At 41.2% G+C, this 24,162-nt stretch overlaps 1 protein-coding gene and 1 pseudogene across 1 annotated transcript in view; one reads left to right on the top strand and one right to left on the bottom strand.

Annotated features, from left to right (window-relative positions):
• TCOF1 (treacle ribosome biogenesis factor 1) overlaps positions 1 to 20,658 on the bottom strand; it is a 96,832-nt gene extending 76,174 nt beyond the window's left edge. Inside the window, exons 1-4 of the mRNA XM_043987778.1 lie at positions 20,436 to 20,658; positions 12,495 to 12,550; positions 2,756 to 2,898; positions 1,907 to 1,995 (exon numbers count right to left, since the gene is read on the bottom strand). Coding sequence (XP_043843713.1) covers positions 1,907 to 1,995; positions 2,756 to 2,898; positions 12,495 to 12,550; positions 20,436 to 20,543 — 396 coding nt within the window. The 5' untranslated portion in view covers positions 20,544 to 20,658. The remainder of the gene's footprint in view (positions 1 to 1,906; positions 1,996 to 2,755; positions 2,899 to 12,494; positions 12,551 to 20,435) is intronic.
• A 1,594-nt stretch (positions 20,659 to 22,252) lies between these two features.
• On the top strand, positions 22,253 to 23,658 carry LOC122742770 (annotated as a pseudogene).
• Positions 23,659 to 24,162: the final 504 nt, after the last annotated feature.

The raw sequence follows: 24,162 nt of genomic DNA, 5'->3' as shown, positions 1-24,162 counted from the left end.
CTCCCATGTAGGTCATCCAATTGTCCTTCCTCACAGGTCTGTCCCACTCCTGTTATGAACTACTTTGGTGACACTGGGAAAGTCACTTAAAACTCTTTTAGCCTCGGTTTCCTTATCTGTAAAATGAAGGGAGTTGGGCAAGTTGACCTCTAAGGTTGACTCTAAACCTCTGATCCTATGAGTTTTAAGTCATCCGATGGGATTTGTGGAGGATGAATGATGGCTGCAGTGTGAGTGTCTGAAAGGTCCAAGGGAAACTCTGGTTTAAATTCCTCTCTCCACAGGCTATGACTGGGCCAAATGATATAACTTCCTAATTAGTCACTCAGTCTCTATAGCCAAGACTTGCCACATGACTGCCACATGTCTTCCTTAGCCATAGATAGGGACAGGATGGTACAGCAGACAGAGCACTAGATTTGGCATTAGAGAGCATGGGTTTGAATCCATCTTTCATATATATATATATCTCACCTTTTCTGGCCTCTAGTCAAACTGTTCCATGTAGCTAGGATATCCTCCCCCACAATCTCTGTGTGCTAAAATGCTACCTGTTCCTTCCAATCCCTCCCTAAAACCTACTCTGGTACTCCCAGGAGGAAACATCCTTTCCTTTTGTTAGGCCTCAGTGCACTTGTACATCTCTTACAGTACCGTGCTGCATCAGTCATTGTCCATTATGTAGTACTGAATATCTGAGCATGGGGCATCTCCATGGCCATACTGTTAGCACCCTAGAGTAAGGATTCGGTCTTAGCGATCTACCTCTGACAGTGCATGGCAGGACTTTGCATACTGCAGGCACTTAATGATTATGAGAGAGTGGGTTTTGACAATGGAAGGTGTAAAAGTTTCTGGAAGGCCTGTAGTCAAATCTCTTCCCTTCCCCATGGTGACATTTTATAAGGGAATTGATCTCTTCTTCCCTGATAAGAAAATTTAGGAGGCTAGATAGCTAGGGGGAAGTAAGACATAGAGGAAAGAACACTTACCTTAGGATCTGGAGATCTGGGTTCTAATGGTTGTACCATTAAATAGGTGTGTGGGACCCCTGTGGGGAGCAGGGGATCTGCAAAATAAGGTACCCCTTGGGGGTCCCTGATACATTTCAGGGGATCTTTGAAGTCAAAACTATTTTCAAAATCGTACTGAGATACTTCTAATGTCTAATTGAGTAAATATTGATAAATAGAAATAAATAGAAGCTCTTTGGATGGTCATCAATAATTTAAAAGAGTTTAAAGGAGTCCTGGGACTGATGTGGAAAATCACACTTAGCCTCTGACCTCGTCTGTCTCAAACAGACCCTGGCCTTGCTGTGTTCCAGCTACAGCTGCAGGCCTATAATCTCTGCCTTCCAACCTTGTCTGTCTCAGACAGGCTTTGGCCTTGTGGTACCCCAGCTGCAACGACAGACCCCCCCCCCTTAACTATTGACCTCATTCTTATGTATTCCTGTAATGATGACTAAACCACTAGGCGCCATTATGCATCCTTTCTTCAGTGAATAACTGACCTCATCTTCGTTTGATAAACTTGCCGCTATACCAATGCCTACTCTTTTTGTATATAACCAGGTGGGCTACAAGACTTGGGGGACCATTGTTGGAGGCTTGAAACCCCCCTTTGGGCCACATGTAATAAACTCTCTCTCCACCTTGAGTACCTTCTTTACAGCTTTAAGATTTTGTGATTTCTAAGTGTACATAGTAGAAAAAATGAAGTGGTAGCTTCGATGAAGCAACTGAAAAAGACCACCTGGGAAGTGATACTTCCCTGCACTCCTTCTCCAGACCTAGTCATCTACACCTAATTCCAGGCTTTTACGAGACTGTGAAGGACGTTGGTTTGCCAGGATCTTAGCACCCAAACACAGCAATTCATGAGAAGCAGTCTTCTTGCTTACCTTGACATTTTCCTTAGGTGCAGACAATGAATTCTTGCATTGGGTGTCCTTTACCACAGATACAGAGTTGGAGTATAGCACTTTGGTGGCTGAAACATGGGGAAGGGGGCCAGAGTCAACTGTAGCTTGATTAAGTAAGAACCCACCCCCTCTCCAGCCGCGGTAGGCATGCAAGGATAAAAATGGATATTTATTATCTGGGGAACAGTCTAGACATAGGGCTCAAGGGACAAGAGAAATGCTGTCCAGACTCCAGCTTACTGTGGTTAATCAAGACTCAGGATGTTTTTCCACTAATAATAATAAACTCTGTACTAGGGCAAGTTTTATCTTTAACTCCAAGAAAACCCAAACTAGGCTCCAGATGGATTTTCCCCAGGCTTTCAGAAAGATGCCCTCATGGGGGGGGGGGGGGGCGGGGCGCACAGAAAGCTTGCTAGTTTTCTTAGGCAATGCAGCTCTCCTACAGACTAGACCCCTGCTAACACCTCCTCTGCCCTCTCTCCCAGATTCTTTTCTGGCTGGAAACTCCTAATGCCAACCTGCTTGAGGTGGCCAAAACGCACTGAAGTACTGTCAGAGCTCAATTAAAAAGAGAGGTTGTGAAGAGAGACAATCCCAAGAGGCTCAGTCTTCTTGGCACAGGTTTTATGTCAAAGGTACAATTTCCACTTGCTTACATTTGATGAACAAGATCCACCCAACACCACTGGGAAAGGGAGCAGCCTGTCAGGGTGCTGGGATGGGCAAAGGGGAGAGGGAAAACACGTCAGCAAATTAAAAGCCTGGGGTGCTAGAGACCTCATGTGGTTCCTGATTTTCTTTCTCAGGCCTACAAATCAGACTTACTTTTCATTGTTTTCTCCACTCTCTCTTGTTCCGTCTCCTCCTCTGAGCTCTCAGAGCTGCTTGTAGGATCAGACACTCTGACCTTATAGGGAAACTCTCCATCTGCTTCTTCTGCCTTGCGTTTCTTAGCAACTCCTGAAGTTCTGCAGGAAAGATTTTGCAAGGGAAGAGAGAGATGGTACAGCAAGCACAATTAACAAATGATGGGATGCAACATGCTGCTCAACATCCCATTCTCCAAGATCAATAAAAATGCTTTGCACCACATTCTGAAGAATTGACCATTTGTTTAAAATTTTTTTTCAGAAATGCCTCCATCCACTGAAGGCAGAAGAGAACAAACAGTACCGAGAGAGAGACCTAGGTTAGGCCTCCTGGTCTTTAGCACTGTCTCAAAGACTTCTAAATTCTGGTGTCCCCTCCTTCCTTCTCTCCTTCTATGATATCACCTCACACTCACACCTCTGAGACGTTAGCTGGCACAAGATGGCACATTATTTCCATTTTACAAAGAAAAATAAGGCTGAATGTTCAGTCACACAGTTTACAGCAGTGTCAGGTCTTTCTGATTTTAGTGTTTTCTTTTTTTTTTCGTTATACCACAAGCTGTCTCCATGGTTTCTCTCTATATTTAGGCCCTTCCTTCCTACCTTGCTCACTGACCTTTCTCTTACCCATGTCTCGGACTAGAACCTATGCTGTTGATTCTTACAGTTAATAATTCAACTCAACAAGTATTTATCAGGGGGGCAATTAGGTGGTGCAGTGAATAAAGCACCAGTCCTGGATTCAGGAGGACCTGAGTTCAAATCTGGCCTCAGACACTTGACACTTACTAGCTGTGTGACCCTGGGCAAGTCACTTAACCCTCATTGCCCTGCAAAAAAAAAATAAATAAATAAACAAGTATTTATCGGGTACTTACTATGCACAAAGCACTATGCTAGGGGCTTTCAAACACAAGTGAACACTTAATTAAAAAAATTTTTTTTCAAAGCATTTATTGTGTTTAGTGTTCAGATCAATAAACCACTAAGATTTTATTCATACCTACCATGTGCCAGACACTGTGGGAAATAGGGAACCATGGGAGCTTCTTGAGTAGGGGAATGACATGGTCAGATCTATACTTTAAAAATATTCTGACAACATGACATCCCTAACAACTCATAAAAGTATGGAATCATAGGGAAAGAGTGGGAGAGCACAGAATAGTGCAGGGAAATGAGCCCTGAACTAGTCAGATGAGGGATGGGATCTGATTCACAGCTCTGCTACTACACACCTGTGTGACCTGGAACAAGTCACTTCACCTCTCTCTCAGTCTCAGTTTCCTCATCTATAAAACGGAGTCCTTTCTAGCTCTAAATCTAGAATTCCTTGACTAATTGGGAACTAAGAAATCTAAGGAAACATGTTCCTTTATGATCCTTCAGTTTTTTGATTCCCAGAACAGGCAAGATCTTGCCAATTAGAGCCAAAAAAAATCAACAGCCTCAAAATCTCTTTATCACCTCAGATTGGGACTTAGACTAATTTTTCCTTTAAACATAAAATTTTTTTGCCTTCCATTTACAAATACAGGCATTCAAATACATGAACAAGTACAAAAGAATTTTTAAAAAAAGCACATGAGCTCAAACCAAAAGTTTGTAAATGACCATATCAGTAACTTCTATTACTTAACTACTCTTAACATCATCTCCCAATGATTAATATATTAACAACTACATCACTGTTTTTCCTGATCTCTTTGGACATTCTTTGTGTATACATAATGTGAATTTGGCCCTCTTATTGTTTTTAGTAGATAACATATATTTTGGGTTCTATGTTTTCCTATCAGATTTATTTTATTTTTATATGTATATCCTTTTTTTTAAATTTTTGTTTTTGTTTTTTTTAGTGAGGCAATTGGGGTTAAGTGACTTGCCCAGGGTCACACAGCTAGTAAGTGTTAAGTGTCTGAGGCTGTGTTTGAACTCAGGTACTCCTGACTCCAGGGCCAGTGCTCTATCTACTGCACCACCTAGCTGCCCCTGTATATCCTTTTTTCTAATCATTGCTTAATCACTAACAAACATTTAAATATTCGAAAGGAAAAAGAGCTGTTTCTGAAATTATGAACATCTTGTCTCTTCTGTAATTTGTTTTTTTAAAAGTATATTAAGGGGGGCAGGTAGGTGGCGCAGTGGATAGACCACCGGCCCTGGAGTCAGGAGTACCTGAGTTCAAATCCGGCCTCAGACACTTCACACTTACCGGCTGTGTGACCCTGGGCAAGTCACTTAACCCCCATTGGCCCTCGGAAAAAAAAAAGTTAAAAAAAAAAAGAAAACATACACAAACATAAATTTAAAAAAAGAATGAGGTGAAAAATGAACTCTACAGTATTTTATAATACTTTCATTTCATCAAAGTACAAAGTCACCTTTCATGAAAATATTAATGTTCTATTATGTTAATAATAATATTGTAGTGAGAGAGCAATGTAGATAAAACATTTATTAAGCAACTACTATATGACTGAATATGCTCCATTATTTTTTAAAATCTTGGTTTAGCACATTTTGATATAGCAATTCAAAGGTTTGGTTCTATTCTATTTATTTCAATACCTGGCTTTAATGAGTGTCATAACTAAAAAGAGATTCCTCAGTGGATAGAGCACTGGCCCTGGATTCAGGAGGACCTGAGTTCAAATCCAGCCTCAGACATTTGAAATTTACTGGCTGTGTGACCCTGGGCAAGTCATTTAACCCTCACTGCCCGGCAAGCCCCCCCCCCAAACCAAAAACAAAAAAGAGATTCCTAACAAAGATTCGTGGATTTAAAACGAAGTACAGTTGGCTACAATTATTAAATCATGATACTCATTTTTCAATCTCATCTACCAATTATGCAAAAGTTTTTGCTAAAATCTGGCTTGTCAGTTTCCATCTTTCCTCATGTTAATCAGCTAGTCTTACAAACTCATTAAAAAGTATTACCTTTTTCTATTTTTAACAAATGGGTTTCAAAACCCAATAAAACTTATTGTTTAGAAGATTTTTAAAGAGGTTAGAAAATTGTTTCCATATTTTTAATGTATGCAGATCTGAGAATTTTTATATAGATGACATCATTTTTTTTCAACAAATGCTTAGTTTTATCTTGCTAATCATAATGGTTTTGATGGAGGAGGCAAAAAGGAGGTTAACAGACAAACCTAAGATATGAGCTCTAAGACCTGAGCTCTAAAAAAGGGGTTAACAGATAAACTGAGGCTTAAGTCCTTATCAATAGTCGCTAAAAGGGTTAAAAGAGAAACTAAGGTTTGTGTTCTTACAGTAACCAAGGTTTGTCTCTTCCAATCAATGCTATGAATAGAAGCTTAGAAGGTAACTAGGGACCATTAACCATTAATAGCCATTAACATTCCTAGATGACAGGACACCTAGAAACCAGATCTTAAGTAAAGAGACATCATAAACACAGAGACCCTCTGGGTTTGACAAGTTTAGTTTAAGCATGTCTTTAGGAACATGAGCAGAAAGGAACAAATGTGTCCTTAGGTTCAATTTATGACGTGCAAACCCCCAAAACACACCTCCAAGGAAAAAGGTACCTGCCTCAGGGGATGTCTTAGGACCCCAGGAAGTCCAAATTAGGACCCATGAACCTCCCATAAGGAGGAGATTAAGATAATGAGGAGATAACCTACTTTTCCTCACTATAAATATAACCATTTTCCTCTCCCTATTCAAGACACCTCCCTGGTGTTCTCCCTGTGGTCATCACAGTATTTCAATAAAACTTGGGAAACTGAGACGAGTCTTGTAATTCCTTGGGATGCCTCACAATCAATTAAATCCACACCCCCCCATCAGTTTCACACTATTCTTTAATATCTCAAGACACAACGTACACTTAGACACTGTTTAAGATAGTGGATCCAAATTCATATTTCAAATAATCTTGATATTTTCAAAATATTTTGACCAACTTATGTCAAATCTGATTAACTCACTATGGTGAGAGAAATGATGATTAATAACCAATATCTTAGGGAGATTCAGAGGCTCTCCCTTTTTTCTAAATTATTCATTTTTTTAAAAGTCCTTTTTTTCCTGGAGGACATTACTAAATGAGATTGCATTAACTCTCCTCCTTAGTCAGACCCCACCCAACCATTCAAGGAATTTACTCTAGGATGGGGAAGCTCATTGGAGACATTTCTTTTGTCTAGATAGCTAAAGGTTAGGGGTGGTCAGAGTAGAGTTAATCTCTCTGTCCAGGGATCTCTCAGCCCCAAAACTGAAATGAGTATAATTTTTTGAAATGATAGCCTAAAGCTATGGGTGGTCTGGTATAGCCCTTCATTTTAATATAGCCCACCTCCAATTACATTAACCAATTAGATTTGATTGCTGTTTGATGAACCACCTACTGTTCTGAAGGGTGTATGACCTGTGAGTCCACCAACATGATAGTCTTTGGTTTGAGGGAGACGGCCAAATGACCATTCTTTTATTAATAACTTGATGGCCTTATTAATAAAATGATTAAATTACCCAGAAACTACGTCTCTCTAATTTTTAATCATCACGATGGTTTTTTACCTTGTAATGTGGCTGATGGAAGAACATTTTACTAGGGGTAGAAGTGAAAGTTCTGCTATTTTTTAGTTTTCCCCTTGTACTCATGATTATTAGTATTATCTTCACTCAGTTTCTTTGCAGGAATCTTTTAAAGCTATTTGTCCATTTTATGAAGATTCATTTAGCTAAAAGTCATAATCTGTAAACCCCCTCAATCTGTTCCACATAAATTACAATAGGCTTTGACCTGATGAAAGCAAAGGAAGAATGAGGATGACTGGATCATTGTTTCTGAATTGTAAAACTCACTCTTTCCTCAGGATACCTTGTGATACATGGGAATAATGAATCAGGGCAATCTATTAGTAAACATCCATTAGTAAAACTTAATTTCCTTCTCATAAGATTAAAAAATACAAATAAAAGTTGTAACATTTTTTGCAGGACCCCAGTGGATGATATTCCATAGCCTGGAGCCCACTGGTCCAAATCACACAATTTAAGCACCGGATGATAAGGATTTTATATACTTTGGTTTCCTGTGTTTTGGTCTTTCCAGCGGAGTCAGGCTTTAGTTAGAGCCATGTCTTAATCTCTGCTTTACCCCTTACACTACCCAGCCCCATTCAAAGTGGACAGTAAGCATTCATTAAAGGCCATCCCAGCCCTTCTTCTCAATGACTATGTGGCCAAAAAATCCCACCATTGCACCTTCTTGGTCTTTTTAACCCGATCTGTGATTTCATCAGTGTAGGAAACTTCCAGTGTGAAAACTCCCTCAACAGATGTGGCAACTGGTATAGAGTTTTAGAAGAGCTGCCAGAGGTGCAGAGAGGTCTGGTGACTAACTTGTGTGGTTACACACTTAGTATCTGTCTCAGATAAGATTCAAACTCAGTTTCCTGACTCCAAGGCTACCCCTCTATCCACTACATCACTCTTCCTCTCACTGACAGCAAAAAAAAGTGTTACCTGGAATGGAGTCGGTTGCCGAGATGGAAGAGAGAATTTTAATGCCGGAATCCTGTGTTTATATGGCACCTTCTTCTGAGGGGCCTTAGAGACCAACTAATCCTCACTCTAGCACAACTTTTCAAGTAGGGCAAAGGAAAGGTCATCCAGTGAAGTGCCAACTGTCCTCTCTAAGACAGAGGAAAGAAGAAAAAACAAGTTTCCTGACTCCTTTAGTACCTCCTCATCCTAATAGGACCAGTTGGGGCAGACAAGGTATGATTTGGAAAAGCATAAATTGGCCCAAACTTCAGTGTCGTGTTCCCAGGGGGTGGGAGGAGGAGCTTAGCATGGCTACATTTCCCTCTCCTCCTACCTCGCTCCCAGGACTGAGGGCTCATGGTGGTGCATAGAGATACAACTGAAAGACAACTATGGGAACTTTGTCATAGTTCGTTCTGTACCAATACATAGAAAGGGGAGTCTGGATCCTCTCCTTTAAAAAAAAAGTATATAACACCATGTTTGATTCAGCAGGCATTTATTAAGCACCTACTAAATGCCAAAGGCCAGGAACTATGCGAGTCACTGAGACAACAATGGAAAAAACAGTCCTTGCTTTCAGGGAGCTTGTGTTCAACTGGGGAAAACAATGTGCACACACATAAAAAGAAAACACAACGTATATACAAAGAAATATAAAATTGTTTTGGGAAGAAGGAATCAGGAAAGGTCTCTTTTAGGAAGTAGCATTTCAGGTGGGTCTTAAAGAAAGCTAATGAATGAATGAACTTGGAGGGGTGAAGAATTCTCCACTCTGGCAGAAACACTTAAGAGAGGGAACTAAGAAGTGCAGATCAACACCTGCTTTAGCATCTTCTATCCCTCTTCCCCCCTGCTGCCTGGCAAATTAGAACACTGGACTACATGGCCTCAAAGGTCCCTTCAGCTCTAAATCTATGATCCTATTAAAGACCTGAATTCTAGTCCTGGTTCTTTTATATATTAGTAGTGTGATTTGGGGGCAAGGGAGTTCACCTCTAAACCAGTTTCCTCATTAATAAATTAGGGATAATAATATCAGTCTGAGCTATTCCACAGGCTGTTGTGCAGATCAAAGGAAATAATATGAATGGGAAGCAGTTTGAAATTCATAAAATAAAAAACCAAAGGGAAGTACAATTAGCTCCCTTGAAGTAGAGGCTACACAGCATGGGTGAACACATTGCTAATCCTGTAATAAAATACACCCAATTAATGGCATCTAATCCCATCCCACAAATTTGACTAAATTACCTCATAGCCCCAGGTCATTCTCTCTTCTCTTTCAGAGTTCAGAATTTAGTCCCAGGTTTTTTCCCTACCTGAACTCCTGCCCTTATATTAAAGGACTTCAATATACATGTTATACCTGTTGATGATCACTCAAATACATTGACCTCCCAGTTCATCAACCTCCTCAATTCCCATGACCCTCACCTTCACTACAACTCTGCCACACAAAGGGATAGTCGGTCATCAAACATTTATTAAAGGCTTACTACTACCTGCCAGACATTGTGTTAAGGAATGGGGATACAGGGGGCAGCTAGGTGGCGCAGTGGATAGAGCACCGGCCCTGAAGTCAGGAGTACCTGAGTTCCAATCTGACCTCAGACACTTAACACTTACTAGCTGTGTTACCCTGGGCAAGTCACTTAACCCCAGTTGCCTCACTAAAAAAAAAAAAAAAAAAAGAAAGAAAGAAAAACTAGGGTTAATATATGGAAGGTAACTCATAACTATTTCCATGATTAAGAGCTCCCACTCGGCAGTGTTTGTATAAAACTAAGTACCATATGCATGTTAGCTATAATAATTTATTTTTAGGTGTAATTTTTACATAGCCAATATATGTTTCTATAATTTAACTGATAATAATATAATTTATTATTTATCATCATCATTATTGTATTCAGCCTCACCATGAACTCCAGTCCCTCCATCTCTCAATGCTCTTTCTGGACCACCATTCTTGTTTTAACTTGTTCTCTCTTCCCAATTTTGATTATAGTTAATTCAACTAGAGGATGCATCTTCTACCTACCCCTGGATCCCTTGTGTATTCTTGTCCTAATGGTGCTCATTCACACCTTCTCAACCTTGATCCTGGATCATATCCAAGCATCCACCTTCCTAGATGCTACTCAAATGCTAGTCAAATTCTCAAATTCCTAGTCAAATCCTGGAGGAAGTCATATAAACACGTCACTATAAGTTTCTATTATGTAATCTCAATTGAGCCCTTAGTGCCCCAAGGCAATCCTTTGCCCAGTCCCTAAATAATATTTCACATGGTGGTTGTTACAAAGATCTTCTCAAGGCTCCTGACCCAACCCCCTCAGTAAAGGACCGTATAACTCAATTTATACTATGAATACAATAATGTGAATGGAAAGGATAACAACAACAAATTGAAACTGAATGAAATCATAATGATAAAATGTGGCCCCAAAGAAGAGAGATAGGAAAACAACTCTCCACCTCCTTTGAAGGAGAGGTCCATAGCAGTGGACTGCCACTTAAAACATCAGTTATTGTTTTTTAATGTGCTGTCTAGTTTTGTGAGACTTTCCTTTTTCTTTATTCTTTTTATAGTCTTTATTATAAAGAATGGTTCTCTGGCCCGTGGGGGGTAAGGTTATCCTGGAAAATGTAAGTGATATTAAAAAACAACAACAACAACAACAAAAAATCACTAAATAAGTTTTTAAGCAAAGCAAAGCACTTACCATGAGCTCTTCCTCATCTCCTACTCTACATCTCAAAATTCCTTGACATTTATCCCTCCTCTCCCTCCATCCTATCCATTCTGGCTTCTACTAGAAGCTTGACCTCCAAATCTTTCTCTCTAACCTTCAATTTCTCCCTATCTACTGCCTCTTTTCCTGCTGCCTACAAACATAACTAGATCTCCACAAGCTATCCCTAAGGATAGCTTTGATTTGACTAATCAAATTCCTAGAAAAAGCCAACTACGCCCTCTGCCTCCACTGCTCCTCTTACTCCTTAACTGCTTACAAACTGGCTTTTGACCTTGTCAGTCAACTGAAATTACTCTCTCTAAAGTCATCTTTACTAACATGTTTTTTTTAAAAATCTTTTAAAAACCCATTATTATTGATCTTTTGTTTTTATACCCTCTGTTTAAAAATACTATGAAGCAGGAAAACAAAACATCTGAGGTTATTTATCTTAGCGTAAAGATTTTAAAAACAGCATATAGGGGTGGCTAGGTGGCGCAGTGGATAAAACACCGGCCCTGGATTCAGGAGTTCCTGAGTTCAAATCCGGCCTCAGACACTTGACACTTACTAGCTGTGTGACCTTGGGCAAGTCACTTAAGCCCCATTGCCCTGCAAAAAAAAACAAAAACAAAAAAACAAAAAAAAACCCAGCATATAAGCTCCTTGGGGGCAGCGACTATCTTTTGCCTCTTTTTTTATCCCCAGAACTTAGCCTGGCATATAGTAAGCATTTAATGTTTCTGGATTGACTGGTTGACTGATCATGTAATCTAGGGTCAATGGCTTCTTCCCATCATTCAAAGAGAATACAACCAAACCAATTTGGTTCTTCTTACCAGAGCCAAGGAGACCAGACAGGCAAAATTTCATATAGACAGTCCCTCTTTAATTTTTTTTTTTTTTAGTGAGGCAATTGGGGTTAAGTGACTTGCCCAGAGTCACACAGTTAGTAAGTGTTAAGTGTCTGAGGCCATATTTGAGCTCAGGTACTCCTGACTCCAGGGGCGGTACTCTATCCACTGCGCCACCTAGCTGCCCCAGTCCCTCTTTAATTTAAATGTGAAGTATTCTTTCCCCATTCTTAGTAGGTGAATTCTTTGCAACCTCTGTGAAGTCCAAGCTAAGTCAAGGCTGACTTAAAACCTCGTGATTTATATTCATTCTCCCGCCTGTCCCCAGAGTCCACACATCTACCCCCACCCTACCCCCTGCATCCCCATCCAACGGTTCCAATACGCATGAATATTTGCCCACTATTATTTTCCATGGGGGCGCCTACAACCCACCAAGCACTAATTCCAAGCTGTTCTGGTCAGGGGATTCATCCCAGGGTTTCCTGAGGGGGAACCCAGCATGTTCTAGACCTGATATCCTGCTATCTTCTCCTGAGCCCAAGCTGCGAGCCCCAGGATGCAGACTTACTGCTGCCAGTGGGTATAGATGTCCAGAAGGGTCACTGATTGTGCCGGGAAAGTTTTCTGTGGAAGAAGAGAAGAAAAAGGATTACTCTAATTGCATATCATAAGGGCACAACAGAACCAGGAAAAAAAAGGGAAGGGATGCTTCCTTGGATTCATTACTGCTTCAGCACCTGTAGAGGGGAAGGAGAAAAGCAACCAACCTTTTATATACTGAGAAATTAGAGCTAAAAAAAAGGGCTTTGTTTTTATTGAGGAAATGAAAGCAGAAAGGGTAAGATAACTTTAGGAAAAGCCAATCCACACCCTTACAACTAATGCATCAGGCAAGGGATAGGACCTGATGAACTCTACAATTCCCTCCAACTTGAGACTCTTCCAGCTTGAGGCTGCCCTGAAAAGCAGCTACAGAAAGGGACTAAGAATTGGACAAAATGGCTGGGATTGGATGGAATTTGGCCTTTAAAAATCTAAATGGGGCAGACAGCTTATGCTAGGAAGAGAACCTGCTGCATAACAGGTAAGCAGAAAGGGATATAAGGTCCATGGGCACTACCCATCACTTTCTTGAAACCAAAATAGGAAGAAAAGCCCAAGTGAAAATATTTTAAGACAACTCATGAGACAAATAAAAACAAAAGCTGACTTTGATATAGTGCTTTGAAATGATACATCTGATTTCATGAGTCTCACAGAAACTCTGAAATAAGTCATGGGATCATTGTATTGTTGTTCCCTTTTACAGATGAGAAAACTAAGGCACAGGGAAGGATTCATTCCTTGATCATAGTCACAAAAGCTAGCAAGTTTCAGAAGTGGAATTTGAACTCAAGGTATAACCACTATACCATTCTGCTTCTGACATGTCTGAGATAGAAGGTGTCCAACAGAATGTCTGGAAAACCCTTTCCTTCCTATCACCTCCTACCCTAAATGCTGAGGACAACACTTGGCATAAGGAAAGGGCTAGTGGAGAAGTGGAAGAGCCTGTAGATTTACAGCCAATTTCCATTCCATTCCTGACTTTTCATGAGACAGAACTCATTCTGGTTTCACTAGGTAAAGCAGAACTTAAGCATCTAGTGACTGAGCACCAATACCCCCCACCCTGCCTCCTGCAACTCCCCAATCCATCTCCCTACTGAGGAGAGACATGAGAGAAAATGTGTAATTGACTTAGCATGAGCTTCAGGAGAAAATGAAGGCATGATGATCTCCCTGGCTCCTAGTTCACAGGCCCCAACTCTCTCACCAAGCATCAGCAAGTACCAGACGTCAGACCCAGCACTTCAAATGCTTTTTGGCTTTGTTCCAAGAACATCCAAAGTAAACAGAAGCCCAAACACAAAGGTGAATCTTACAGTTCTCAGGACAGAAGCCAAATCAGGAATCCTGACTCTCTCCTTTACAGTGTGGTTTAGTGGAAAATACATAATAATTGGAATATCTGGTCAAGTCCTGAAGGCCTTTGTGAAACCCTAGTCAAGTCACTTAACTTCTCCATGTTTCGGATTCCTCATTTGTAAAGCAGAGACAGTATCCATAATACCTACATCTTAAGGTTGTTGTAAGGTTCAAAAAAGGAAAAATCTTAAAAGCAAACCTTAAACATTAATTATTCTTGCCCCACTTCCTTCATGTGTCCTTTGAATTCAGACTTTTGCCTAATACTCGTTCCTTATTTTAAAAATATTTGTTGTTCAGTCATTTCAGTCATGTTTGACTACGATCCCATTTGGGATTTTCTTGGCAAAAGATAATGGAGGGGCAGCTAGGTGGCATAGTGGATAGAGCACCGGCTCTGGAGTCAGGAGAACCTGAGTTCAAATCTGGCCTCAGACACTTAACACTTACTAGCTGTGTGACCCTGGGCAAGTCACTTAACCCCAATTGCTTCACCAAAAAAAAAAAAAGATAATGGAGAGGTTTGCCATTTCCTCCTCCAGCCTAAAAACATATATTAAGCACTAACTGTAAACATGGAAAACTTTACCAGGTACTAGGAAAGACAGAATATTTAGCTAAGAGAGCATAGGGCACTGGACTTGGAATCAGGAAGACCTGAGTACAAATCTCACCTTGGACACTTTCCAGCCATGTGATGCTGGACAAGTCACCATAGTTCACTGCTATAGCTCTCAAATATCAAATGTGGGGGTTGGACTCAGTGGAATCTAAGGTCCAAATCTATAACATTCTATAATTCCTTGTCCTGGAGGAGTGATCGAATGAGGGGCAACAACATATAATAACTGCACTCTCAGAAGTACAAATCAAAGTGAGATGTGAAATCCCAACAGTGTTATTACCAAATGTAGAATCAGGCAATGTGGGAATTCACAATTTGGAATTATGCAAGAAAAAGTTACTATATTATCCATTTGCTTTGACCCAAAGATTCCACTATAGGGGTTCAATGACAAAAAGAAAGGACTTACACAACAAAATAACTATTTTTTATGGTAGCAAAGAGCTAGGAACAAAGCATATGCCTATTAAATGGGGAATGGTTAAAAAGCTGTTAATATAAGAACATGCTGACAGCTCTGCAAGAAACAATGACTATGAGGAAAACAGAGAAGCAGGGAAAGAAGCACAAAGAGATACAAAATGAGGTAAGCAGAAGCAGGAAAACAATATATACAATAGCAATGAAAACAACAATGAAATCAAAAGTGAATGCTGTTTTATTATAGTGAGATTACAATAACCAAGTTTGGTCCCAACAAAGAGATATGAAAAGATGCCATTTCCCTTCCCCTAGGCAGAAGTGGGTGTGAGAGTGTGATATGGATGTGAAATACTGCATACAATAGCTGGCACACAGTAGGTGCTTAATAAATGTTGACTGCTTGCAAGTAGCCCAAAAAACAAAACAATGGAATTCAAATATTGTGGAGCCACAGTCCAGATCATACAAGATTTAGGAGCCTCCACCTTAAAGGAGCAGAGGGCTTAGGATATATTCCAGAAGGCAAAGGAGCTAGGATTACAACCAAGAATAATAACCTTTGAAGCAAAACTGAGTATAATTTTTTTTTTGGTGGGGCAATGAGGGTTAAGTGACTTGCCCAAGGTCATACAGCTAGTAAGTGTCAGGTGTCTGAGGATGGACTTGAACTCAGGTCCTCCTGAATTCAGGGCCAGTGCTTCATCCACTGAGCCACCTAGCTGCCCCTGAGTATAATTTTTAAAGAGAGAAAAAAAATGATATTTAATGAAATTGAGGACTTTCAAGCATTCCTGATGAAAAGACTGGAGTTGAATAGAAAATCTGGCATTCAAACATAAGATTCAAGAAAAGTAAAAAAAAGGTAAACATGAAAGAGTAATCATAAAGGATTCAATAAATTTAAACTGTTTACATTCCTATGTGGTAAGATGATACATGTAACTCCTAAAAACAATTATTTTTAGGGCAGTCAGAAGGAGTCTACATAGAGAGCATGGGTGTGAGTCATTAATGTTGGGATGATTTCGTAAAAAATGAAGGGGTAAGAAAGAGGGATGAACTGGGAGAAGGGAGAAGAATGGGGAAACTTCACATAAAGGAAGAGCTTTTCTAGTAGAGAGGAAAATAGGGTGTGTGGGTAGCAGGCAATGCTTAAACCTAACTCTTAACAGACTTGGTTCAAAGAGGGACCCATATACACACTCAGTTGGGTATAGAAATCTGTCTTATGCAATAGGGAAATAGGAGAGTAAGGGGTTAAGAGATATGGAGAGGTGGGGGATGATAAAAGGGAGGGCAGATTAAGGGAGGCAGTGTTCAGAAGGAAAACAAACTTTGGAGGATATACAGGATAAAAAGAAGAAAATAGGATGGAGGGAAATAGTAAACCTAACTGAATATGAATGAGAAGTTTGTTATTGTAGTTCAGTCATGTCCAACACTTGACCCTATTTGGGGTTTTCTTGGCAAAGATACCAGAGTGGTTTTCTATTTCCTTCTCCAGATCATTTTACAGACTAGGAAACTATGGCACACAAGGTAAAATGATTGGCTCAGGGTCACACAGTGTCTGAGTGTCTAAGTGTCTGAGGCCAGATCTGAACTCAGGAAGATGAGTCTTCCTGACTCTAGGCCTAGCACTCTATCTACTGCACCACCTCAAACAGAGGCAGATAGCAGAAAAGACTAGAACCCATAATCCAACAATATGTTGTTTATAAGAGACACACTTGAAACAGAAAGACACACAGAGTCAAAATAAAGGGCTGGAGTAGAATTTATTTTGCTTCAGCTGAAGTAAAAGGGGGAGCAATCATGATCTCAGACAAAGCAAAAGCAAAAATAGACCTAATTAGAAGATAATCAGGGAAACTACATTTTGCTAAAGACAATGAATATCAAATATTTTTACAACAAATTTCTCTGATAAAGGCCTCATTTCTCAAATATATAGGAAACTGAGTCAAATTTATAAAAACAAGAGTCATCACCCAATAGATAAATAGTCAAAGGATATGAACAGGCAGTTTTTGGAAAAAGAAATCAAACTATCTATAGTTATATGAAAAAAAAAGTCCCAAATCACTATTGATTAGAGAAATGCAAATAAAAACAATTGAGGTACTACCACACACTTATCATAAATGACAAATGGTGGAGGGGATGAGGGAAAATAGGTACAATAATAATCTATTGGTAGAGTTGTGAACTGATCCAATCATCCTGGAGAACAATTTGGAACTGTGCCCAAAAGGCTAAAAAACTGTACATACCCTTTGACCCAGCAAAACTATTACTAGGTCTGTATCCCAAAGAGCTCAAAAGAAAGGGGAAAGGACTTATATGTACACAAATATTTCTAGCAGCTCTTCTTGTGTTGGCAAAGAATTGGAAATTTAGGCAATGCTCATCAATTGAGAAATGGCTGAACAAGTTGTGGCATGTTTGTGATGGGATACTATTGTACTATAAGAAATGACATGGGGATGGTTTCAGAAAAACATGGGAAGACCTATATGAACTGATTCAAAATGAAGTGAGAAGAACCAGATCATTATGCACAGTAACAGCAATGTTGTAATGATGATCAACTTTGAAAGACTTCACTACTCTGATCAATAAAAGTTCCAAGACGATTCTAAAGGACTCATGATGAAAAAATGCTATCTACCTCCAGAGAGAGAGAACTAATGAACTCAAAGTGCAAAATGAGGTATAATTTCCTCACCTTTTTTTTTTTTGCAATATGGCTAATATTGAAATCTTTTGCATGATTTCACAATTATAACTGATATCATTTTGCTTGCATTCTAAGTAGGTGGGGAAGGGGTCAAAGGGATAGAGAATTTGGAACCTGAAATTTACAAAGAAAAGAATGTTACAAATAAATAACAATAACAGGGATAATTTAGTAAGTGTCTACCATGTACTAAGTGATGATGATAGGAAAAAAAGCAACAGTCCCATACACTCAGTGGGGGAGGGGAGGGCGGGCAGTGGATGCAAAAGGCAAACAACTATATACAAACAAGTTACATACAGGATAAATTGGAGACAATCCACTGGGGGAAAGTACTAACATTAAGGGGCATCTGGAAATGATTCTTGCAGGTGGGATTTTATCTGAGGTATGAAGTAATCCAGAAGTTATAGATCAAGAGGTAGAGTACTCCAGGCACAGGGGATAGCCAAGGAAAATGCAAATAATTGAGAGATGAAATATCTCATCTGAGGAGTGGGAAGGAGGCCTATGTCTCTGGGTTGCAGGGTATGGGGTACACAGTAATGTGTAAGAAGGTTGTAAAGGTCAGAGAAGGCCAAGTTGTGAAAGACTTCAAATAGCAGTAAGAGGATTTTATATTTGATCTTGGATACCAGGGAACCCCTGAAGTTTATCAAATGGGAGGGATGAAGAGTTCAAGATTACTTTATAGCTGAGTAAGAATTCAACAGTAAAGAGAAGAAAAAGAGGAGGGCTTAGGGTCTCTCAGGCCTAGAGAACAGTCAAACTGAACTTAAGTAAGCAACCTGGAGGAACTGGAGGTACAAAGACATTTTTAAAAAGGGGGGGAGGTATAGTTGTAAGCAAAGGCTCCTTTAATGGAAGCCTGAGCAGCAAGCACAATTCTTTCAATTATTCAGTAAAGATTTATTAGGCAATTATTACATACCAGTAATTTTCCCAGCCCCCCCCAGGATAAAAAAACAAAAGAAAGAAAGAAAGAAGGGGGGAGGGAGGAAGGAAGGAAGGGAGAAAGAAACCATTCCTGCCCTCAAGGAGTTTACTCTCTTGGTGGAAAACAATACAGTTAAGTAAACACAAAATAACTGGGGCAAGGAGGGAGGAGGGCCCCTAAAGAGATGGGCAGAGAGGGTAAGGAGTGGGGGGTGGCTAACTGGAAAGTTCTCCCCAAGGAATGAAATTCAGGATGTAGTCCAATAGTAATTAGGGTTGCTGAGAGCATGGAGTAGTAGGTAACATGATGGACATAAATAAGAGTCAGAAAGAACTGGGTACAGTCCTGTGTCGGACAGTTTGGAGAATCATAGGCAAGTCACAATTTCTATGAACATTGATGTCCCCATCTGTGAAATGGGACTAATACCTGTTAATAACTACCTCACAGGGTTGTTTCAAAGATCAAATAAAACAGTACATGTAAACTGCCTTGTGAAGAGGCCTGGGTTCTAGATCCACATATGATCTCTTTGAAGCTCAGTTTCCCCCCCTCTCTAGGATTAGCCTAGGAAGTCTCTAACAAAGTCCTTTCCGGCTAAGACATCCAGAAAGAATGATTCCACAGCCTTAGAAACCTGCTGAGGGAGAATGAGGAAGTACAAAGGAAACTGGGACTGACTAACTATGGGGGCTTCCAGTCTAAACTTTCCTTTTATGTATGAGACAGCCCAAGAAAGGAAGTCGCTCATACTTGTAAGCAATTTACCCCAGATCAGAAGTAAACCCCAGGACTCTATGGGATAAAACCCAAGACCACTGCCAATGCTCATTTTGGAAAGACTTTCACCAGAAAACATCCTCCTCTTGCCTTCAGAAATGGAAGGGAGTTCAGGGCACGATCTCTTTCTCATAGATTCTGATCTAGAAGGGCTCTTTGGAGGTCATCTATTCTAACCCCTTCCATTTTACAAGTGAGGAAACTGAGGTTCCAAAAAGTTAAGTCATTTACCTATAGTCATACAGTAAGTACGGAGCAGGGCTGAGATATGAACCCAGGTATTTCTGGCTCCCAGTTCGGGGCATTATTCACTTTGTCATGCCGCTTCTCAGTAGGTAAAGCTAGAAGGAGGCCCAAACTAGAGCCATCTCTCAGAGATCCTACTGAAGCAAGCCAGGGAGCCGAGGAGGAAAAGCCGGCGTTCTCAAGGTCTCCCTCCTAAGATCTGCTGGTGATCTAGCAGCACGTGTCAGCTCCAGGAAGCGTGGCCAACCCTCTCTGACATCTCTAGCGGATTCAAGCTTCCAGTCTTTCCCCAAGCACTTAAGGAGTGCGGACACCACTATCAGCTGCTGTAGGTAAAGGGTTCAGATTGGGGCTTATCCCACACACGTCGGGCAGGGTGCATGGACCAGCCAATCCTTCAAGAGTATTTTCCCCCTCCCTCCTCACCTAGGCTGTCCAACTGCCCCTCCCCACAGGCTATCCCTCTGCCATCTTCTGCTTAGCAAGTCATCCCCAGTCTGAAGACTTGACAGCAAGTATTTCTCCGAGGGCTGAGCAGGAGGTCGTGCAGGAGGAACCCAGCAAGGAGGATTTCAAGGCACAGGGGCGCATCCCGGTTCTGGGGGGTATCTGCTTGTGTAATGGGCAAACCCTGGGGACAGCGGGCGGGAAAGTGCTCTCGAGTGCAAGCTCCCACGTTTTCACAAGCCTCTCCTGGAAGCTCCATTGAGTACGGCAGGGGTCGGGGCTGGACGCGACGGGACTCTCCCTCCCTCCCTCCCTCCCTCCTTCCCTTCCCTTCTTCCCTCACCTGGCCGCTCTGCAGCTTCACCTCCCGGGCCGCCCTCACGTAGCCTGCCTGCACCAGATGATGGTGGATGAGCGGGAGCAGCTCCCTACGCTTTCGGGCTTCAGTCATGTCTCCGGACGCTGGACAGCAGCAGGGGCTGTAAGGGCCCGGACGCACGAGGACTCAAGGGTTGGCGCAGGCCGGCTCCAGCAGGCTCGCGCGCACAACTTTTCCTCCCAGTCTCCGCCCCTTATCCCTCACTCTACTACTTCCGATTTCCTGAGAGTCTTATCCCGGCCTCGGGCTGTGCTGGGAGATGTAGTTTTTCTAGAGTCCTCTGGGCTGCGGCTCAGAGCGCTCCATTGGGCAAGAGAGAAATGGGGGCGGTTCTCTATAGGCGCCAGGGACTGTTGCCTGCGGCCACTGTGTAGAACGTGAGACTTTTCCCGATAGCTTCTTGAGGGCAGAGACTACCTTTTGCTACTTTTTGTATTCCCATTGTTTAGCACAGTGACTGGCACTTAGAAGTCGCTTAATAAATGTTTATTGATTGATTGGCACTTACTAGGTGCTTAATAAATGGCTATTGATTGAAAATAAGCTGCTTTTTAGTGTTTGTTCACTCTTTTCTATCTGTGACAGTTTTGTTTGTTTCGGTCTAACTAGTTTGGTGGGAAGGGATTAGGCTACCAAGTAGAAGCTAAAGATTGTCTTTTTCCTTAAGAATAACCTGGGAACAGGTTTGCCTTGTGACCTATGCCAAAACAAGTGTTTATAGTGGGGGTGGGGGTGGGAATGGTGGATGATGGACTTAATTCTAGACTGATCTCTTCTTGGAGTCTGGAGGAGAGATTGCTAGGGCTTAGCAGCCTAAAATTTGTCTGTTCCAACCCAGCTCTCTACCTAAACATCCTGGTAATACAGACAGTTCCTCATTTGTCTTCACTGCAAAGGTAGATAATACCTCAAAGTATGTCTATTCATGCCACTAAGAGAAAAGACCCTATTTGGACTTCTCACAGCCCTAAAGACAGAGATTCAGTCTAGTTTCAAGCCCCACAACTTTGTTGCCCGAACTTCCCAGCAGGGTTCTCCGCCTCCCCCCACCCCTTCTGAGTCCTTCTGGATCTTTATAATTTTGTTACATGTGATCCAGATATGTGCTAGGCAGAGCTAACATGATTTCCTCCCTTGTATATTGTTATTAAGAGTTGTAGGGATAGGGCAGCTAGGTGGCGCAGTGGATAGAGCACCAGCCCTGGATTCAGGAGTACCTGAGTTCAAATCCGACCTCAGACACTTAACACTAGCTGTGTGACCCTGGGCAATTCACTTAACCCCAATTGCCTCACTAAAAAAAAAAAATTAAAAAAAAATAAACAAATGAATGACTGAATGAATAAATAAAAGACAATAAGGATTTCCATTTGAGAAGGGGGGAAATGGGCAGACCCCCTTTGGGCCTTATTTTCACTCACCCAGGAAACAAATGTTTTAACATGGAATGAGTTAGTGCTAACTCAACATAGGCATGAGAAAGAGCAAGTATTCTTAAACTTGCACCCTGAACTTTACAAAAAAATATTTTGATAACTAATTAAATATAATTTTTGTAAGCTTGCTTATTAAAGCTTAAAATTGCACTAAGTTCCCTGGAGAAGATAGGATTTTGGTTGGGACTTAAAGGAAGCCAGGGAAGTCAATAGGTGGAGTTGAGGAGGTAGAACTTTCTGGGGCTGGAGGACAGTCAAAGAAAGTGGCCAAAGCAGCCGTGCATTCCGGGTTCGTGTCTGCAGACCTCGGACTCAGCTTGGGAAAGCTGAAGAGTCTGAGCCACCATGTTCCTCTCATCGTCACTCCAGGTGGGGGTCGCTGGTCTCCTTGCCCACTGGGGGAGACAGATGAGATGCTTACACAAAACAGCTGTGCAAAATGGAGCTGGAGGAGCCTTATTTGTGCACAGAGATACTCCTGAAAATAACCCAGATACTCCATTTGATTTCACACCAGAAAACTACAAGAGGATAGAAACAATTGTAAAGAATTATCCAGAGGGACATAAAGCAGCAGCTGTCCTTCCAATACTGGACTTAGCCCAAAGGCAGAATGGATGGTTGCCCATCTCTGCCATGAACAAGGTTGCTGAAGTTTTACAAGTACCTCCAACGAGAGTATATGAAGTAGCAACTTTTTATATGATGTATAATCGAAAGCCAGTTGGAAAGTATCATATTGAAGTCTGCACCACTACACCTTGTATGCTTTGAGATTCTGACAGCATACTGTGAGATTTAAAATTGGATATAAGAGCATTAAACTCCCCTTTAGCCTTTCCCTTATATATCTCCCAGACCAGTAAGAGAAAGAAACCTCTGAGCTTTAATTAGAGATGGATTACTTAGCTTTTATTGTTTGGGAATTAATTAGCCAACAAACAGGTGATACTGATTAGGGAAATAGGAAAATAGAAATACAAATAAATAGTCTTAGATCTAAGCTGGTCTATATTCTTTTATAAAACTCACCGAATCCCAAAGCTACCTCTCAGGCTGAGAAACAGCGCCAAGCACGTGCTGCCACCGAGGACCAGGGCTGATCACCCAAACATGCCGTCAGATCTGAGCCAGCATGTGTGTGCCTAGAGCGAACGAAAGGCCTACATTCATCTATCTATTAAAGGGAGAGCGCATTTCTAGCTCCCTTTTCCACCAGAGTCCTCAGGAGAGGGAGCGAGACAGAGTGCCAGTCTCTTCCTTCCTCCTCCCACTAGCCAACGTCACTTCCTGACGCCAAAGAAAAGACTCCTGGTCTTGTCCTCAAAGACCTTCACTTCATGGGTGGAACTCTTCTACAGTAAGTCTCCAGCAGGTGGCATCATTCCAATCGTTACAATACTGGAGGCCATTCAGAAAAAACTAGGTATTAAGGTTGGAGAAACTACACCTGACAAGCTTTACACACTAATAGAAGTGGAATGTTTAGGTGCCTGTGTAGATGCACCTATGGTTCAAATAAATGATAATTACTATGAAGATTTGACACCTAAGGATATTGAAGAGATACTTCATGAGCTGAAAGCTGGAAATGTTCCAAAACCTGGACCAAGGAGTGGACATTTCTCTTGTGAGCCAGCTGGTGGTCTTACATCTTTGACTGAGCCACCCAAAGGACCTGGTTTTGGTGTACCATCAGGCCTCTAAGTTATTTGTATGCATTTGTTTTAAAACAAAAAAAACCTGTAAAAATATTTCTCAGTACATTTAAAATAAACTAAAACTAATCTCACCGGTAAAAAAAAAAAGTGGCCAAAGCAAAGAGATGGAATGTCTTTTGTAGGGCAGTCAGAGGCTACTATTGCTGGATCTAAAAGTACTATGTGTTGTGTCAGTGGGAAAAGACTGGAAAGGTAGGATTGGGTAGAGCTATGAAAGGCTTTGAATGCCAAGCAGAGCATTTTGTATTTGATCCTGGAAGCTGTTAGTGGGGCATTGGATTAAATATAAGTCCTCTGTTTGCATTTAAAACTCTTCATAACCTGTCTAATCTCCTTTGACTGTAGTCACCTGCACATGTTCTGTGCTCCAACCACACTGGACCATTGGCCATTTCTCACACACAGCTCTCTCCCATCTTCTTGCCTTTGCACTATTGTCCCCCAAGTCTAGAATGCTTCCCCTTCCCCTTCTCTTGGTTTCTTTGGCTTCTTTCAAGATTCAACTCAGATCTTACCTTCTCCAGGAGGCCTTTC

The sequence above is a fragment of the Dromiciops gliroides genome, chromosome 2, assembly GCF_019393635.1.
Source record: "Dromiciops gliroides isolate mDroGli1 chromosome 2, mDroGli1.pri, whole genome shotgun sequence".
Lineage (NCBI taxonomy): Eukaryota > Metazoa > Chordata > Mammalia > Microbiotheria > Microbiotheriidae > Dromiciops > Dromiciops gliroides.
The sequence above is the reverse complement of the archived record's forward strand: the minus strand, read 5'-3'. Positions and strand labels throughout refer to the sequence as shown.